This window comes from Erinaceus europaeus, chromosome 2 (assembly GCF_950295315.1).
Source record: "Erinaceus europaeus chromosome 2, mEriEur2.1, whole genome shotgun sequence".
NCBI lineage: Eukaryota > Metazoa > Chordata > Mammalia > Eulipotyphla > Erinaceidae > Erinaceus > Erinaceus europaeus.
In genome coordinates this window covers 181,390,234-181,408,168 of record NC_080163.1, presented here as the reverse complement: position 1 = coordinate 181,408,168, position 17,935 = coordinate 181,390,234, and the positions used below count along the sequence as shown (strand labels likewise).

At 41.1% G+C, this 17,935-nt stretch overlaps 1 protein-coding gene across 1 annotated transcript in view; it reads right to left on the bottom strand.

The window, feature by feature from the left end:
- The window catches only part of TDRD12 (tudor domain containing 12), an 81,436-nt gene that overhangs the window by 5,499 nt on the left and 58,002 nt on the right, over positions 1-17,935 (bottom strand). The window contains exons 22-28 of the mRNA XM_007539503.2: positions 16,739-16,838; positions 14,284-14,471; positions 11,937-12,147; positions 9,410-9,502; positions 5,469-5,641; positions 1,084-1,193; positions 44-163 (exon numbers count right to left, since the gene is read on the bottom strand). Coding sequence (XP_007539565.2) covers positions 44-163; positions 1,084-1,193; positions 5,469-5,641; positions 9,410-9,502; positions 11,937-12,147; positions 14,284-14,471; positions 16,739-16,838 — 995 coding nt within the window. The remainder of the gene's footprint in view (positions 1-43; positions 164-1,083; positions 1,194-5,468; positions 5,642-9,409; positions 9,503-11,936; positions 12,148-14,283; positions 14,472-16,738; positions 16,839-17,935) is intronic.

Below are 17,935 nucleotides of genomic sequence, written 5' to 3'. Positions count from 1 at the left end.
TTAATAGTCAAAAACTAGAAACAAGGCTCGAGAAATATCTTACCTGCTGGAGTGCATGCCTTGCCACCTGCCTGGCCCAGGTTCAAATCCTGGAACTGCACAGAACTATCAGGGCATTGAAGGAAGTTCTGGTGCTGTGGTATCTCCCCTCCTCTCTCTAGCTCTGAAAGGAAACAAAAAAAAAAAAAAAAGAAGAAGTCTTGATTAGTGACACTGTGCAGGCATGAGGCCCTAAGTCAAAAAACAAAATAAAACAAAAGAAACTCAAAATGACTTCAAGGTCTACCAGTAAGCATATAAATAAACTGTGGTATGTTTATGATAAAAAGACTACTCCCACTTATTTGGGTTTTTAAAATTTTTTTTATATTATTTATTTTCCCTTTTGTTGCCCCTGTTGTTTTTCATTGTTGTAGTCATTGTTGTTGGATAGGACAGAGTGAAATGGAGAGAGGAGGGGAAGACAGAAAGGGGGAGAAAAAGATAGACACCTGCAGAACTGCTTCACCGCCTGTGAAGCGACTCCCCTACAGGTAGGGAGCTGGGGCCTCAAACCAGGATCCTTAGGCCGGTCCTTGTGCTTTGCGCCACCTGCGCTTAACCCGCTGCACTACCGCCTGACTCTCTACTCCCACTTGTAATAGTATAAATGAATAAACTTGTATATATAGACTTGTAATGATATTAATGAATTTCAAAGATGTACTGTTAATGAGAGTATATACTACATGCTCTTAATTGTACAGAACAAATGATGACAAGTCAGAATAACCAGAAAGGACGTGCATGCAGGGAGACCGCTGGGGTTCTTAGACATGTTGACAGCTTCAACTGTGGTTATGGATATACAAATATGGAAAAAATTCTGGTGATCACAAATTATATTATACCTAAGATAGTAAATGGGAAAAAAATGTCAGCCAAGTACTGGAAGCTGAATTGTCAAAAACAGGAAATTAAGTAGTACTAGCCACCTTCCTCCCATAATTCATCTTCTCTGTAGCTTATCTAATAGCTGAAAAGTCTAAAGATTAAGAAAATTGCCAAGTGGTAGTGATTCAGAGTTAACTGTAAGTAACCAACCATGCATTTGGCTCTCTGAGTTCATCTTGGAGTCAGCAGCCTTTTCTGAGTCCTTGTCCTCTTGCCCTGTGCCCTGCAGACCAGTGGCATCTTCTGCTGAAGCAGGCATCCTAGACAGAAGAAGAGGTGGTCGGTCGACTTTGAGACTTGAAGAAACTGGCAAAATGGCTCTCTACAGGGACTCCCAGTGAGGAGTAGAAGCAAGCAATAGTGGAGAGTGAAGAGCTTGCTACCAGGAGTCAGTGCCCGGCTGCCCGTGGAGGACGGCTGGGCGGCCTGCTCACTGGGCTCCATCACCAACCACAGACTAGACAGATGTGTGACACCACCTACCTACCACTGTTATCTCACTCGTAATTTTCCTTCTAAGTCATAAACTTTGAGAACAACACATACCTCTATCCACTTCAAACATGATAAAAAAGGCAAGAAACAAAAGATGTGTTCTTTCATCCTCTCCCCCCCAAGTTCATCTTCCCAAAGACCGATCCTCTTACCGATCCTCAGTGTGTATCTATTTCTAGAAAAGTTTTTATCAAAACAAACAAACAAAAACAAACCGTCATCTGTACTCACCAAAAGGAAAAGGAGACATTTAAATATGGGAAACAATATAATATAATATAATATAATATAATATAATATAATATAATATAATATAATATAATATAATATAATATAATATAAATGTATTTGTCTTTTATTACTAAGTCCTACTATACTTAGTAACTGTAGATCACTCTACTAGCAGTGCGGAGAAGTTCACTTTGGTCTTGTAATGTTTTACTTTTAAATGTTAAGAGTCAGCATACTCATGTGACTCAATATTTGAAAATAAGAAGAGCTACACAGTTAAAAAAAAAAAAATCACCTTCTGCCTCCTAGCCACTCAATTTTCTTCCTCATGTGTTATGATTACCTTTTTTTTTTTTTTTTTTAACCAGAACACTGCTCAGCTCTGGCTTGTGGTGATGCCTGTAACTTCAGAGTCTCAGGAATGAAAAGCCGTTTGTATGACCTTGCAAATGCATGTGCACACATGCATGCAGACCTGCCTACCCTTGGGAATGTGCATGTGTGCTTTCCTAAAGAACTCCCAATTCACCAGCATGAAACCTGGAGGGTGGCACCCCCAAATGGCAGAGGGCAGTGTCTACTGTGCCACCTACTCAAGGACTTCTCCTTGGCCCTTCCTCACCTCTATGCGGCCTACCGTACTCCACTACCAGGGCTCTGACCCTTCACTAGCCCCACCCCCCACCCAAGGAGTTCTTCCTCCTTACACTTATCAAGTTAAATGCAAGGAATAAGCAAACAAATAACCAGAGCATTATTACTCAGCTCTAGCTTTTACTTATTTATTTTCCTCAGCTCATCTAGCTGATGATGCTAAATAAAGAACTGAATCTGGAACCACCAAGCCTCAAGTCTAAGAGTCTACTACAAAAACTACCATGCTTCTTCCTTCTTGCCCCACTTACCAAGTTTTGACTCTGCTCAAATGCCACCTGACTCCATTATTTGTGCTCACTCTAAGCTCTATCTCTTTTCATTTTTCTTTTTAATTTTTGAAAAATATTTATTTATTCCCTTTTGTTGCCCTTGTTGTATTTATTTTTGTTGTTGATGATGATGTCGTTGTTGGATAGGACAGAGAAATAGAGAGAGGAAGGGGAGAGAAAGACAGACATCTGCAGACCTGCTTCACTACCTGTGAAGTGACTTCCCTACAGGTGGGGAGCCGGGGGCTCGAACCGGGATCCTTAGCCTGGTCCTTCCGCTTAGTGCCACGTGAGCTTAACCCATTGCATTACTGCCTGACCCCGCTCTCTTTCTCTTATGCTTATGACAACATGTCAGTACTCCCGACACAACCACAAAGCCAAGTGCAACAGGACCAAGCAGAGTGCTTAACCCAGGCCTGGGCTTAATAGTTGTTATTGTATTTCCATTAAGTGACCAGTTGTGACTTTGATTAAATCTACTAAACTGGGAATGATACCTTCATTTTAAAGAAGATTATAAGGGCAGAGGAATTCTCCTTGTTAAAAGTCTATAAAAACTGGGGCTGAGGAGATAGCATAAGGGTATTGCAAAAGAAAATTTTCATGCCTGAAACACCAAAGGTCCCAGGTCTAATCCCTAGCACACCCATAATCCAGAGCTAAAAGGTGCTCTGGTAGAAAATAAATAAACAACAAGGACAACAAAAGAGAAAAAACAGCCTCCAGGAGCAGTGGATTTGTAGTGCAGGCACCAAGCGCCAGCGATAATCTTGGAGGCAAAATAAATTGTATAAAAACCATCATAAATCTTAATCTCACAGATACCCAATTTTATTAAGACAAAGAACTAAGCATACACAATATTTTTTGTCACCAGGGTTACTGCTAAAGCTTGGTGCCTATATGACTCCACTGTTCCTAATGTTTTTTTCTTGTTTTAGTAGAAGATGAAAGGGAAGATATCTGCAGCACTGCTTCACCCCCTGTGCAGATTACTCCCTGCAGGTGAACCCAGGTCCTTGTCTACAATAACAAGTGTGCTCTGATGAGAGTACCAGAGTGGGTGAGCCACCACTCAGCTTTCTAAGATTTAAATCACAGCTTTATTCCTTTAAGCTCCTCCACTTTTCACCTGCAAAGTTGGGATCTCCCAAAAGTTAACTAATGACCACATCATTAACCCCACTGTGCAGTACTCAGTCCTCTTTTCAATCTGCCCTCACGGCTGTCCTGGGGCCACTCCCTCTCCCAGGCTTCCTTCTGAACTGCTAGATGCATTTTCTGGTGGTGGGTGGGTGTGAAGTGGGGTCATCAGTGGGGCTTCACCACTCTGGGGTGTGTGTGTGTGTGTTCGTGTGTGTGTGCATAAAGGGGGGTCATCAGAGGGGCTTCACCACTCTGGGCTGGAGGCAGAGAGGGATAGAAGGAGGCAAGGAGGGATGGAAGGAAAACAAAGCAAAATAACTACAGTACTGACTTGAATGCTGTGGAGACCAGACTTGCAACTGAGTCATGCACATGGCAAAGCATCACATTAACCAAGAGAACCATTTTACCAGCCTAGAATATCCTTTTTAATACTATTTTTGAAATTAGTTATGGGGAGGAGGGGGAGAAAGATATCAGAACATTGCTCAGTTCTAGTATATGATGGCACAGAAGATTGAACTTGTGGCTTGTGACAAGCTGGTGCTCTAACAGGTTGAGCTAACAGGCTCACCTCTCACATCTGGAAAGCATATAGCACATTCTTACATTGCAGTTTTAATGTAATTTTTTCCTGACAACTTCATTATGAAGTATCTTTTATTCAGTTGTCTAACAAGTGTCTGTGAATCTTCTTCCTGACTCTAAGTGCTACTGAGACAGGTCTTTTGTGGGTCACACAGACACCATGTCCATATTCTCCACTGGTGGCTGCTAGCATGCTTCCTCAGAGAAACTTTCATAACCTCTCATATACTGCTCATAAAGGTGGAAACCAGAGTAAACCAACTTGGCAAACTGCTGGGCAGCAACTCTAAGCAAGTCCACTCCATCATAAATATCGTCATAAATGCAGCAAATCACACGTAGGAGAAACTTACTACACTAGGAGTGGAGACTTCCTATCAACAGTGAAACTGGGTAAATTATGGTATATGCATAGGAGACATTATGCAGCAGTGAGAAGTTATGACCTACAGCTAAAGCTTAATTAATACTTTTAGCTAAACAAGATAGATACAAAGATCATGTTTGGGGGAGTCAGGAAGATGTGTACTTGTTTGAGTACACACACCACAGCACCTAAGAGGCCAGGTTCAAGCCCCTGGTTCCCACCTACAGGAGGGAAGCTTCATGAGCTGTGAAGCAGTGCTACAGGTGTCTCTCTCCTCTCTGTCTCCTCCCTCTCAAATTCTCTCTCTAAAATAAGCAAATAAATAAAACTTGTATTTAAAAAGATTTTTCAAACTATTGTTTGCATAATTTCATTCAAACAAAGGGAAAAACCAGTCAAGCAAGAATCACCCATGTCTCCCCATTTCAGGAGAGGTGCTGCTCTTAGGGAGGGCAAGGGATGGCTCTGAGGATGCTCTTATCTGGGGCTCTTTCTGCATTCACCACGCCATTGAATTACACTCATTGTACACTATACGTACTACCAACAGATAAAAATTAAAATGCCTTCAATGAGAAGTATATGTGGAAATAGCATTCTTGGGGTTTGTCCTATCCTACTTGATCAAGAAACAAAAATGTGGGTTACAACATGAATAAAACAAGATTTCCCAAATCTTGGTAATTATTAAAACCGAGAAAAGCGAACAGGTCTCTATCACTTGTGAGTTTCATTTCCATAAAACAGCCCTACCAAAAGGGAGACAAAAATACACTTACATGGTTTGGTTTAGGTTTTCTTCAAAAGCTGGCATTTTGGCTGCTTTGTATAATTTTTTAAGTTGTTCTATGTGTTCTGAATTATCAATCCCCATTCCCATTGACAAAATTTCAGCTCGAACGTTATAATCAATGATAGACGTTTTCAAATTTGGAAGTTTTGTAATATGCACCTTGAATCAAAGAAAAAAAAAAACATTTGTAGAAACCACATTTTGAACTTTAAATAAATAACACTCAAACCAGGACACTCCATGCAGTTATGGAATGTTTAATGCACCTGGATACATCAACACTGTAAAAGGGACTTCCCTCTGCAGCATCAAGTCACTGCATAGTCAAGGTTACATCTCAGTTCTCCAAAGCCCAGTTCCATGCTGCAAAAACAGTCAGGTTTGGGGTGAAGCCAAAGCCAAATGCTGAGACAAACCCTAAAATCAATCTACATTTCTCCAACCACACCAAAAATCTCAAGTATTTTACCTCTCTTAACAGGAGGGGTTGTAAACTGAGTCTTTATGTGCCCAGAAAGGCCTTAGGATCCTGAGCTCTGGACAGTCTCCTCTTTTCTCTGCAACCAAAAATTTCTCATCCATTCCTATTTATCTAAGATTAAGTAAAACATGAAAATTTACAGGAAGTGACCATCCCTTCCTTGAAGGACTGGGACAGGATAGGAGACCAGGATGGCAAAGGCTGGAGCCCCTTCCTAAGAGAACCCTTGGAATATGTTTCTAGCTGCAGTGGATGTTGGAGCCTTTTTCTAGCCATACTAAGGACCAAGCTGGTCTGGGGGAGAAAAGAGCAGATTTAGGGGACTGTTTCCCCACCTTACAGTGCCCAAAGTTCACTACTGCACTCTGAGCTACAGAAGCTCATTTACTGCTCAACTCTTTAGCTATCCTTTAAAAACAATCCTTGCTTAAATTAAGTTCTTGTTTTCTTTTTTATTGCCACCAGGGTTATGGCTGGGGCTTTGGTGTTAGCATCATGAATCCACAGTTCCTGATTCTTTCCTTTTTTTCAAAATTATTTTTTTCCCTGAAAGGGCAGACCTAAGTAGGTGAAGACCTAAGTAAGTGAAGCATCCCCCCTGCAGGTGGGGATCAGGGACTTGCACCTAGATCCTTGAGTATGGTGATACGTGTGCTTGGCCGAGTATGCCACTGGCCGGCCCCCGTAAGTTTCTATTTTCCACAAAGTTATTACATCATCAACTGTTGGTATGCTTAACACTATTCTATTTACATAACTACTGTATTCTATTTACATAACCACTGCAGAGCATTGGTTCAATCCCCACTGGTTCATGATATGTTTTTGCTCTGCCCCCTCTCCTTGTCACACTCTGATTTTCACCAGTCACTTTTCTCTCCACCCTCTCTGTGTCGCATCCTGTTCCCACCCTACTGGGCTAGTATATTTATAAGGACAAGACTGTTTGTAGTTTTTAGTTTAGCTTAGCTCGGCTTAGATTGCGTTGCATCCTGCATGAATAAAGAGATAATGCTAATGCATACAGCTCAACCATGAGTCCCTGGTCGTCTGTTACCCGCCCGTGAAGCCAGCCCGACGACTTAGTCAACTAAGATCTACACTCTCTTCAGCTAAGATCAACTAAGATCTACACTCTCTTCAGCTACTGATCAGTACCTTTTACCTTCTCTTCCAAATGTCATCTTTTTTTCCTCTTACTCTTACTTTTTTTCCTCTTAAAAGTTTCTTTTAACAACTCATCTTTTAAAGTTTAAGCCTTTCCACATTTTATAAAAATAACTTTAAACAGAAGACTTTTCATCAACTGAACTCTCTCACATACTATAAATAACCATAATTAAGATGTAAGCCTAACATAGCAAAAATTTTGAACTGAAAAATACGAATTCTTGGTGTGCAGAGAGAAAATGGTGCCAGCATCAGAGGGGATACACTGAGCCTCTGAACTATGTCCTTGACTCAGCCCTCAGATCACTCCATGGCAGTTCCACAGGGAACCCAAGGACCTTGTATGGGTCCTCATATACTGTAGCTGCTCAGTTAATACTAGGTGAATGAACAAGACAGGAATCTGTGAACAGAAAAATGTCTTCAAGGACTGGGATCCTTGGCATCACCAATCATGTGCCAGGGCTTCGAGATCATTTACAACCAGACACATGGACTCTGGAGTGCTGCAGGCAGCTACAGACCCACTGTGAGAGCCCATTGTTTGTATGCAACCATTAATTAAACTTAATTTATTTATGAAAGAGAAAGCACTGCTCTGACATAGTGCTGGGAATTGAACTCAGGAAACATATGCATTTGAGTCCTGTGCTATTCCACTAAATGACTTCCCTACTCAACCAATATTTTATTTTATTTTTTAAAAAATAATTTATTAATTTCCTTTTTGTTGCCCATGTTGTTTTTATTGCTGTTGTAGTTATTATTGTTGTTGTTGTCATTGTTGGGTAGGGCAGAGAGAAATGGAGAGAGGAGGGGAAACAGAGGGGCAAAGAAAGATGACACCTGCAGACCTGCTTCACTGCTTGTGAAGTGACTCCCCTACAGGGGAGGAACCGGGGGCTCGAACCGGGATCCTTAGGCTGGTTCTTGCACTTTGTGCCACCTGCGCTTAACCCGCTGCGCTACCGCCCAACTCCCTCAACCAATATTTTAAAGTATGGAACAGAGTGGAAATTTAAGTGTTGGAGACTGCCACATGTAGTTAGGATAGTTTCAGTAAGCTCTTATGAAACCACTGAGGATACATATATGCATATATGAGTGTTTGATTATATGTACACAAAGGCCTGTAAGCACTGAATTACAACATAAAGCATTTCCTCAAGCAGAAGAAGGGGAAAAAAAACCCCACAAATGTATGACCTAAATAATGTAGGGTGGGAGGAGAAAGAAACACTCTTCCTAGGGCTTAGAAACAGCTCACCTGGTAGAGTGTCCCTTTACCAGGTAAATTGAGGATGTGGGTTAGTGTCTCTGGCACATGAGAGAAAAAGGGAAGCTTCACAAGAGGTGGAGCAGTACTGTGGTAGCTTTCTTTCTATCTCTTTGTCTTTTCCTTTTTCTCTGTTTCTTTTTTTTTTTTTTCCTCCAGGGTTATTGCTGGGCTCGGTGCCTGCACCATGAATCCAGCACTCCTGGAGGCCACTTTTTCCCTCTTTTGTTGCCCTTGTTGTTGTAGCCTCGCTGTGGTTATTATTATTGCCATTGTTGACGCTATTCATTATTAGACAGGACAGAGAGAAATGGTGAGAGGAGGGGAAGACAGAGGGGGGGAGAGAAAGACAGACACCTGCAGACCTGCTTCACCGCCTGTGAAGTGACTCCCCTGCAGGTGGGGAGCCGGGGGCTCGAACCGGGATCCTTACACCGGTCCTTGCGCTTTGCGCCACATGCGCTTAACCCACTGCGCCACCACCCGACCCCCCTTTTTCTCTGTTTCTATCTGTGATTGCAAGAGGGTATAAAAAAAAAGACAATAAAGAGGGTACAAGTTTATTGGGAGCAGTAGACTTACACAGGTGTGAAGACCCGGTAGCAAAAAAAGGAAAAATAAACAAAGATCTCTTCCTAACAGAAAACCCCAAATATGCATTCACCTATGTAAGGTCAGTATTTATTTATTCAAGCAACAGGCTGGAATAATTTAAGTAATTTCAAGTAATTCGAACAATCTATTTTTTAAACTTTTTTAAAGTTATCTTTTTTTTTTTAACTTACTGGATAGAAACAACCAGAAATCAAGGGGGAAGAGGATGACAGGCAGAGAGACAGACACCTGCAGCCCTGCCTCACCGCTCATGAAGCTTCCCCCCTGCAGGTGGGGACCAGGGGCTTGAATCCGGGTCCTTGTGCACTACAGTGTGTGCACTTAACCAGGTGCACCACCACCTGGCCCCACAACAATCTATTTTTAGGAAAACAGTATTACTTACCATTGGATCAATCCAAACTGTATTTCCCAAAGTCAGTACCACTTTTGCATCATGCAGTTTCCCAGTAATTTTCTGATGAATAAACCGAGTAACCTGAGGGGAAAAAATGATCTGAAGCTTAAGACAACAGCTTTAAGTTGGGGATATACTGTATTGGTTATGCAAAAGACTCCAACGACCAAGGTCCTAGGTTCAATCTCCAGCACCACTAATAGCCAGACCCGAGCAATATTCTGGTTGAGGGTGTTTTGCAGACACCTATCTTGGTGAGACGAGAAATTGTACTTTACTGTAAACCATAAACCTTCCCAGTCCCCACCTGCAGCGAGCGATAGTTTCGTGAGTGGTAAAGCAGTGCTGCAGGTGTCGTTTTACCTCCCCTCTCCATTTTCCATTTCTCTGTCTCTATCCAGTAAATAAACAAATATTTTAGGAAATAAGACAGGTTTTCAGGTGTCTCATCTTTCTCTCCCTCTATCATCATCATCTCTCTCCATTTCTCTGTCCTATCCAATAGCATCAGTGGCAACAATGGCAACAAAGTGGAAAAACCATCTCCAGGAGCAGTGGATTCATAGTGCAGGCACTGAGCTGAGCCCCTGCGATAACCTTGGAAGCAAAAAAAAAAAAAAAAAAAAATTATATATATATATATATATATATATATATATATATATATATATATATATATATAGTGAAACTTTCAATGGAGACGGGATATGGCACTCTGGTGGTGGGAATTGTATGAAATTGTACCCCTCTTATCCCACAATCTTGCCAATCATTATTAAACCACTAATAATAAGAAGCTGGAAAATAAGAAAATTCAAGGCAGAACTTGGATTGGAGTTGGTGTATTTGCACTAAAATAAAAGACTAGGGTGGAGAGCAGGGTTCAGGTCCTGGAATATGATGGCAGAGGGGGTTGAATAAGAAGGGGTTGAATTGTTATGTGGAAAACTGAGAAATTTTACACACATACAAAATAAATAAATACCTTGGATGAATACTAAAGTTTTATTAGGGAAATAATGATTGACAGGATAGTTGTTACATGGGTGAAATCTCACATCTTTTCATAACAGGTTCTGCACACAGATCTCACTACCAACTTGGGTTCTTGTGTGTCACTGTGTATTGATACCTTGTGCTGACTCAACCCTCTCCCTTCTACCTATAAGTGAGGTCAACTGGTATTCATCTTTCCACTTCTGGCTGGTCTCACAATATGATTCCTTTAAGTTTCATTCAAGAAGAGGAAAGGAAATGATTTCATCATTTTTAATAGCTGAGGAGTATTCTATTTGTACCACAACTTTCTTAAGCAGTCATCTGTCACTGGGCATCTGGGCTGCTTCTATCTTTGGGCTATTACAAACTGTGCTGCTATAAACACAGGAGTACACGAATATCTTTGGGTAAGTGTTTTTGCTCTCTTTGAATAGATACCTCTAAGTTCTTTATCAGTTGCAAAGGCTTACTTCGTATCCTAATCACAACCTTTCTTTAAAGAAGCCAAAGCATCACTATGGAAAAGATTCACTTTTCTTTTCCTTTTTTTTTAAATCTTTTTTTATATTTATTTTATTTTTATTTATTCACTTTTGTTGCCCTTGTTTTATTGTTGTAATTATTATTATTGTTGTTGTTGTTGTTGGATAGGACAGAGAGAAATGGAGAGAGGGAGGGGAAGACAGAGAGGAGGAGAGAAAGATAGACACCTGCAGACCTGCTTCACCGCCTGTGAAGTGACTCCCCTGGCAGGTGGGGAGCCGGGGTTCGAACCGGGATCCTTATGCCGGTCCTTGTGCTTTGCGCCACCTGCGCTTAGCCTGCTGCACTACAGCCTGACTCCCAAGATTCACTTTTCTAGTGATGAGCAGGAATGTCTACCTGCCTATTCCTCCTTGACCTCCAAACTTGGGGACACCATAGGTATCTACCTGGGAAACTTTTCCTATGCTCCATGTTTTGGCAAAAGTAGTTTTATTCACCTCAATACCTGATTCTCCCTACTTGTTGACATCCTAGCTCCACAGAGAGTCCAGAGGAAATATAAATGTAAACTCTTCTGAGCTCTCTTTGTCCATTTTCCCAACCCCAATAGGATTTTTTGGCCTGTCCAGAGAGTTTGTATCACTTACATACCCCCTTTGACAAAACATTCACTTTTGTAGGGTCTTTCATGCTGTTTTGTTTTTTTCCTCACTAAGCTGAAAACATGGGCAATACTTTACACATCCCATGATACATCTCTCCATTACATCCCATTCTAAAGCTATGATAACTAGTTGTACCTGGGTGGGCATGGAGGGCAGTGCCTTTCTGAGGTTCAAAGCTAGATCTATACACTGGAAGGACAATCCTGCATGAATAATGATCCAAACAGATTGTGTGTTAAACTAATCTGGAACATGAAGAATTTCACCCATTTTCAATCCTCTAAATTAAACTAAACTTCAAAGATGCATGTTTTAGCCAACATGTGTTCTAAAAATTAACAAGGGGCAGAAACCAAGTAACTCACCTTAGGATTCCATTCAATCTCATTATCAGTGGGTTTCACTCTACACACAATAAATTCCACTGCTTGGGGAGGTAGAGTGTGAAAATGTTCTGGGAGATACATCAATTGTTCTCTTGTGACAAGTGCAGTTCTGCCTTCATCTATAAACTTGACAAGGATGTTATCCAGAGCCCATGTGTCTTCTTTTTGACTCATCTCTAACACCTGAACCCTTAAGAACAGTGACATCAATTTAATAGAGATTCCAAAATGGAAATAATCTTTGCCTAATCTGACTCATCTGCAAAATATAGGGACAAGAGATAACCCCCCGGGTAGAGCCCATGTCATTCTATGCCATGTGTGAGGTCCTGGGTTTGATCCCTGACACCACATGGAAGTACCAAGGACAGTACCAAAGGAAACTCCATGGATGGTGGAGCAGTGCTTTGGTGTCTTTCCCTCTTTCCTCTCCTCTTCCTCTATGTAGAAGGGGGCAGCTGGACTAGGGAGAACACTTGGTGGTATTATAGCATGCGCAAGGCCCTCAGTTCACTCTCCAGAGGTGCATAAAAATGTTCTAAGCAAATACTCATAAACTATATGGTTCTATTCCATACTAAAAATATTGGGTTGTTGGAAAAGTCATGGCTTATTTTATTTTGCAGTGATAAATTTAATTAAAGCTTGTGTATTTTTAAGTGTGTAGCCATCTTTAAATAGAGAAAATCACTTAGCCTGGAAATACAATCAAAATTAACAGGGGAAACTAAGTTTGCAGAGTTTCTCAGTCTAGCTATTACCATGTGGAGCCTGACGCAGTATCTGAGGTAGAGCACCTGGCGGGGCCAGGCAGGAGCATGCTCGGTTAAGCACACACATCACCATGCACAAGGAGCTGGGCTCGAGCTCCCACTCCCCGCCTGCAGGATTTACACTCACAAGCAGTGAAGCGGGACTACAGGTATCTTTCTTTCTCCACCTCTATTTCCCCTGCCCCTCTCAATTTCTGTCTTGTCAAATAAGTTAAAATAAGTAAGTAAGGGAGTACCTGGCTTGGGACACTGACTGTACTGTTTATTGGGTTGGCACTAGATAGTTATGTAAGCTCACCAAGGCTTAGTTTGCCTATCAGTGGAAGGGAATAACGCCCATCTCAAGGGGCCTTTATAGGCATGAACTATGTTACAGATATATGTGTATAATATAGCACACAATGCAGTTCAGTAATTGTCCACGAGTAAATGTTACACTATTCTCCATGCTTGCTTGCTCAGGGGCCCAAGAGACCAGACGAGCCTCATATATAGAACTGGGAGAGTAAGCTGGCTGGACATGATGCTGACAACACCCTCTGGAGGCATACAGATTGAGTACTTATCTCCTGAGGCAAATGGACAGAGTTAAAAATAGGCTTAGAGCTAGGAGATAGCTCGCCTGGTAGATAAAGCATGAGCCTTCCCATGCAAGAGGCCCTGGAGTCAAACCCCAGAAACACATAGGAGCACTATGGATAGCACTGGGGGAACTCCATCAATGGAAAAGTGCTATAACGTCTCTCCTTCCTTACTCTCTCTCAAAAAATTCAGTAGGGGGCCAAGAGATAGCTCACCAGGTATGGTGTGCACCTTTCTGTTGGTATGCATGAGACCCCTTCTGTTTCATTTGGTTTAAATCCCCCCTGCTTAACACTATTCTATTTACATAACCACTGTTAACAAGTTCCACCCTCCCTCCAGGGCATTGTGGTTCAGTGATAGGATTCTCGCCTGCTCTGCCCCTTCTTTGTCACACTCTGATTTTCACCAGTCACTTTTCTCTCCACCCTCTCTATGTCACATCCTGTTTCCACCCTACTTGGCAAGTATATATAAAGACAGCATTGTGAGTTTTAGAGTACTGTACTTTGAGTTTAACTTAGCTCGTCTTAGATTGTGCTGCGTCCTGCATGAATAAAGAGATACTGCCTACAGCTCAACCATGAGTCCCTGGTCGTCTGTTACCCGCCTGTGAAGCCAGCCCGGCGAAAACAACATAACCCGTCGAAAACAACACCTTTCCACATGTGTAGCCCAGGTTCGAGCCCTAGCAGCACACCGGAAGTGTCATGGCATTGGGGAAAGCTCCAGTGCTGTGGTATCTCTCCCATTCTTTGCCTCCCTTTATTTGAACGGAGAAATGGCCAGGTGTAATAAAATTGTATCCTGGTTGTGGGGTGAGGGGGATCAGCAGAGGATGAGCAACTGATGAAATAGTGAAAACACAAGACACAAAGTTCATTCTCTAGCACCCCATAAAAATATAAAAAGTTTAGAACTACTTAAATTTACCGTGTGCTCCCCAAGATGAAGTAAACAGGATGTTTTACCTATGAAAAAGTGTTTTCTCTGCTAATCCATACAATCCAAATCTCTCCACTTTTTCAACAGATGTTTTATTATTGGAATCTTCAAAATATTCATTCATCTCAGCAGTAAGAGTTGTATAAAGATCCACATGTTTATCAATTATACGACCAAAATACTTTGTTGCGCTTGAAATATAAAAGGGTATTATCTGGAATATATATAGTAGACAGTGAGAAAATAACCTTGACCAAAGTGTATCCTCACAAATCAGCTCTGTCCTAAGAGCCCAAGCCATAGAAATAGGGATTTAAAAATAAGCTGGGGGAACCAGGTGGCCACACACCTGGCTGAGCGCACATGTTACCATGCCTAAAGACCCAAATTTGAACCCTGGCTCCACACCTGCAAGGGGGATGCTTCACAAGCAGCCAAGCAGGCCTACACGTACCTCATCTTTCTCTCTGCCTCCCTCTTCCCTCTCTTCTCTCTGTCCTATCTAATAAAAACAGAAGTTTTTTTTAAAAAGGAAAAAATGGCTGCCAGCAACAGTTGATCTGTAGTGTCAGCACCAAACCCCAGCAATAACCCTGGTGATAATAAAAATAAATGTAATACTAGGAAACGAGACAAAAAATAAACACAAAATAAAAAACAACATAGTTACAACTATTTTTAACTTCATTTAAACCTAAGGGATTTAGAGTAGTAAATGTTTTATTCTTGCTGCCAGGGCTCTGTGCCTAAATAGCTCTACTACTTAGTCTTTTTAAGTTTCAGACAGAGGCAGAAAGGAGGGAGGATTTGGAGAGAAAGAAAAAAGGAGGGGCAGGGGGAGATAGCATAATGGTTACACAAAAAGACTCTCATGCCTGAGGCTCCCAAGTCCCAGGTTCAATTCCCTGCACCACCATAAGCCAGAGCTAAGCAGTGCTCTGGTAAAAAAGAAAAAGGCAAAAGGAGAAAGACAGGAAAGAGGGCAAGTGAGAGATGAACAAAGATACCATAGTACCACTCTGCCGTCCATGATCTCTGATACCATGTAATTGCTGCCATGATGCTCTTACCAGTCACTGTCTTTCAATCTCTCTTTTCCCTCAGTACAGAAAAACCATTAAGAGGTTTTTGGTGGTGCCTCTGAAACATGTCCGTATGCTATCTTTAAAGAACCTCATGGGGGGGGGGGGGTCTTTTAAGATGTAGTAATCTCTGAATATCAGAGATCTAGAGCATCTGGGTGAGTCACACATCCAGCAACAAATGTCTTTTGTAAGAAACACAAGAAATAGAAAGCAACACGAAGGTAAGGTTAGGCAGTGGTGGCTCTAGTAAAACACATGTTACCATGCACAAGGTGCAAGTCCCTGGTCCCCACCTGCAGGGAGGAAGGTTCATGAGTGGTGAAGTAGTGCTGCAGGTGCCTCTCCTCTCTCTCTTCTATCCCCCCTCCCATCTCAATTTTGTCTCTGTCCAATAAAATGTAAAAAAGAAATCAACATGGAGTTGGAGGCTGAGCTTGTGAATATTCAAAACAAAAGGTCACCCAGATATGCCTAGCATTAAATAAAAGCTTTTAGAAGCAAGGAAAGGACAGTTCTCTAGTCTTCAAATGGGACTGCATGCTGCTGACAGGATGATTCTGGGTTTCTCCTTCTAGAATTGTAAGATAATAAAGTTGTATTGTTTTAAATGATTTAGTCAGTGGTATTTGCTTAGCCTCAGGAATTAAGTACAACACAGCTGCACAAGGAAGACAGAACTGCCAGGAATGAACACAAGACACAAGTGAAGGTGAAAGAGAGAGCAATCAAACTCCAAAAGTAAGGAAAAAATAAAAACTACAAAAGAAAGTGACAAATTCTGAGCAATTCTTTTTGTATCTTGTAATTTTCCTCTAATAGTTTTGAAATAGAAATTGTACTATTGTTATGTGGAAAACTGAGAAATGTTATGCATGTACAAAGTATTGTATATACTGTCAAATGTAAAACATTAATCCCCCAATAAAGAAATTTTTTAAAAAGAAACTATTATTTTTAATATAATCCCAAATGAAAAAAAGTTCTAAAGGGTGGGGGTAGATACTATAATGGTTATGCAAACAGACTGTCTTGCCTGAGGCTCTGGAGTCACAGGTTCAATCCCCTGCATCACCATAAGCCAGAGCTGATGCTCTGGTAAAATAAATAAATAGTTCTAAAATGTATAACTGGAAAAAAGAGAGAGAGAGACAGAGAGACAGAGAGAGAGAGAGAGAGAGAAAAACTTCAAATTGAAGCACTTCATGCATTTTATTTGAATTTGGTTTTCCAAATAAGCTGGGCCCCAAAACCAAAGTACCTTACTTATAAATATGCCTACCATTAAATTAGTGATGGTATATAAATACTAACCATTAGGATTTGCTACTTAATAATTTAAATATGTTCATGAAAATAGCCATGGACCATTCAATAGCAGGATCTTAGTAGAACTTACTTTAATGTATCCAAACTTTGGTAGAGCCTGGTTTGAAAATTTCTTTGGCACGTCTATGTCTGGATTAATATGGTGCCGATCAGGACAGATTCTTTTATCTCTGCAAAAAAGGTAACTGGATTTTAAAAGCAGATTAAAATTAACATTTAGGGAGTCAGGCGGTTAATAGCGGGTTTAGCGCACGTGGTGCAAAGCACAAGGACTGGCCCAAGGATCCCCACCTGCAGGGGAGTCGCTTCATAAGCGGTGAAGCAGGTCTGCAGGTATCTTTCTCTCCCCCTCTTCTCTCCATTCCTCTGTCCTATCTAACAACAACGACATCAATAACAACTACAACAATAAAAAAGGGCAACAAAAGGGAAAATAAATTAATGTAAAAAACAACTTTAAAAAAATTAACATTTGAAACAGTTTAACATATTTTCAAGAAAATTAATCTATAAATGAAACTGGAGATGTTATATTCCAAATACTTTATACTATATTCATTTTTTTGTTGTTGTTGCCCTTGTTGTTTTATTGTTGTAGTTATTATTGATGTCAATGTTGTTGGATAGGACAGAGAGAAATGGAGAGAGGAGGGGAAGACCAAGAGCAGGAGAGAAAGACAGACACCTGCAGTCTTGTGAAGCGACTCCCCTGCAGGTGGGGAGCCGGAGGCTCGAACTGGAATCCTTACTCCGGTCCTTGTCCTTTGCACCACCTGCCTTTAACCCGCTGCGCTACCGCCCAACTCCTCCAAATACTTTAAAAGCAGTAATCATATTAAATAATTAAGTTGTCATGAAGGAAATGTAAGTAAAAGGGGCTTTAAAAGTAATACATGATAAAATTAAAGTGGAAGTGCTCTCTTAATTTTATTTACTTTTGAGGTAACCTTGGTTTACAGTTTTCAAAGTGCAATTCCTTCCCTCCTCAAGATGTGTTACTATGCCTTGATCTCAAACAGGGCACCAGTATCTCTCCATCAAAATTGACTGGACTGCCACCCTCCTCTGCAGTGCCCTTCCTATGCAACTCTTGATAATCTCAGTACTACAGTCTCAAAGGTTTGTCTTCATTTGACTTTGCTTATTCCCTAGCTTTGTTTCTTTATTCTATAGGAGAGCGAGCATTCAGTCTTTTTTGCTTATGTAAATCTGTTCAACTGTATGGAACTGTACCCCTGTTACCTTACAGTCTTGTTAATCATTATTA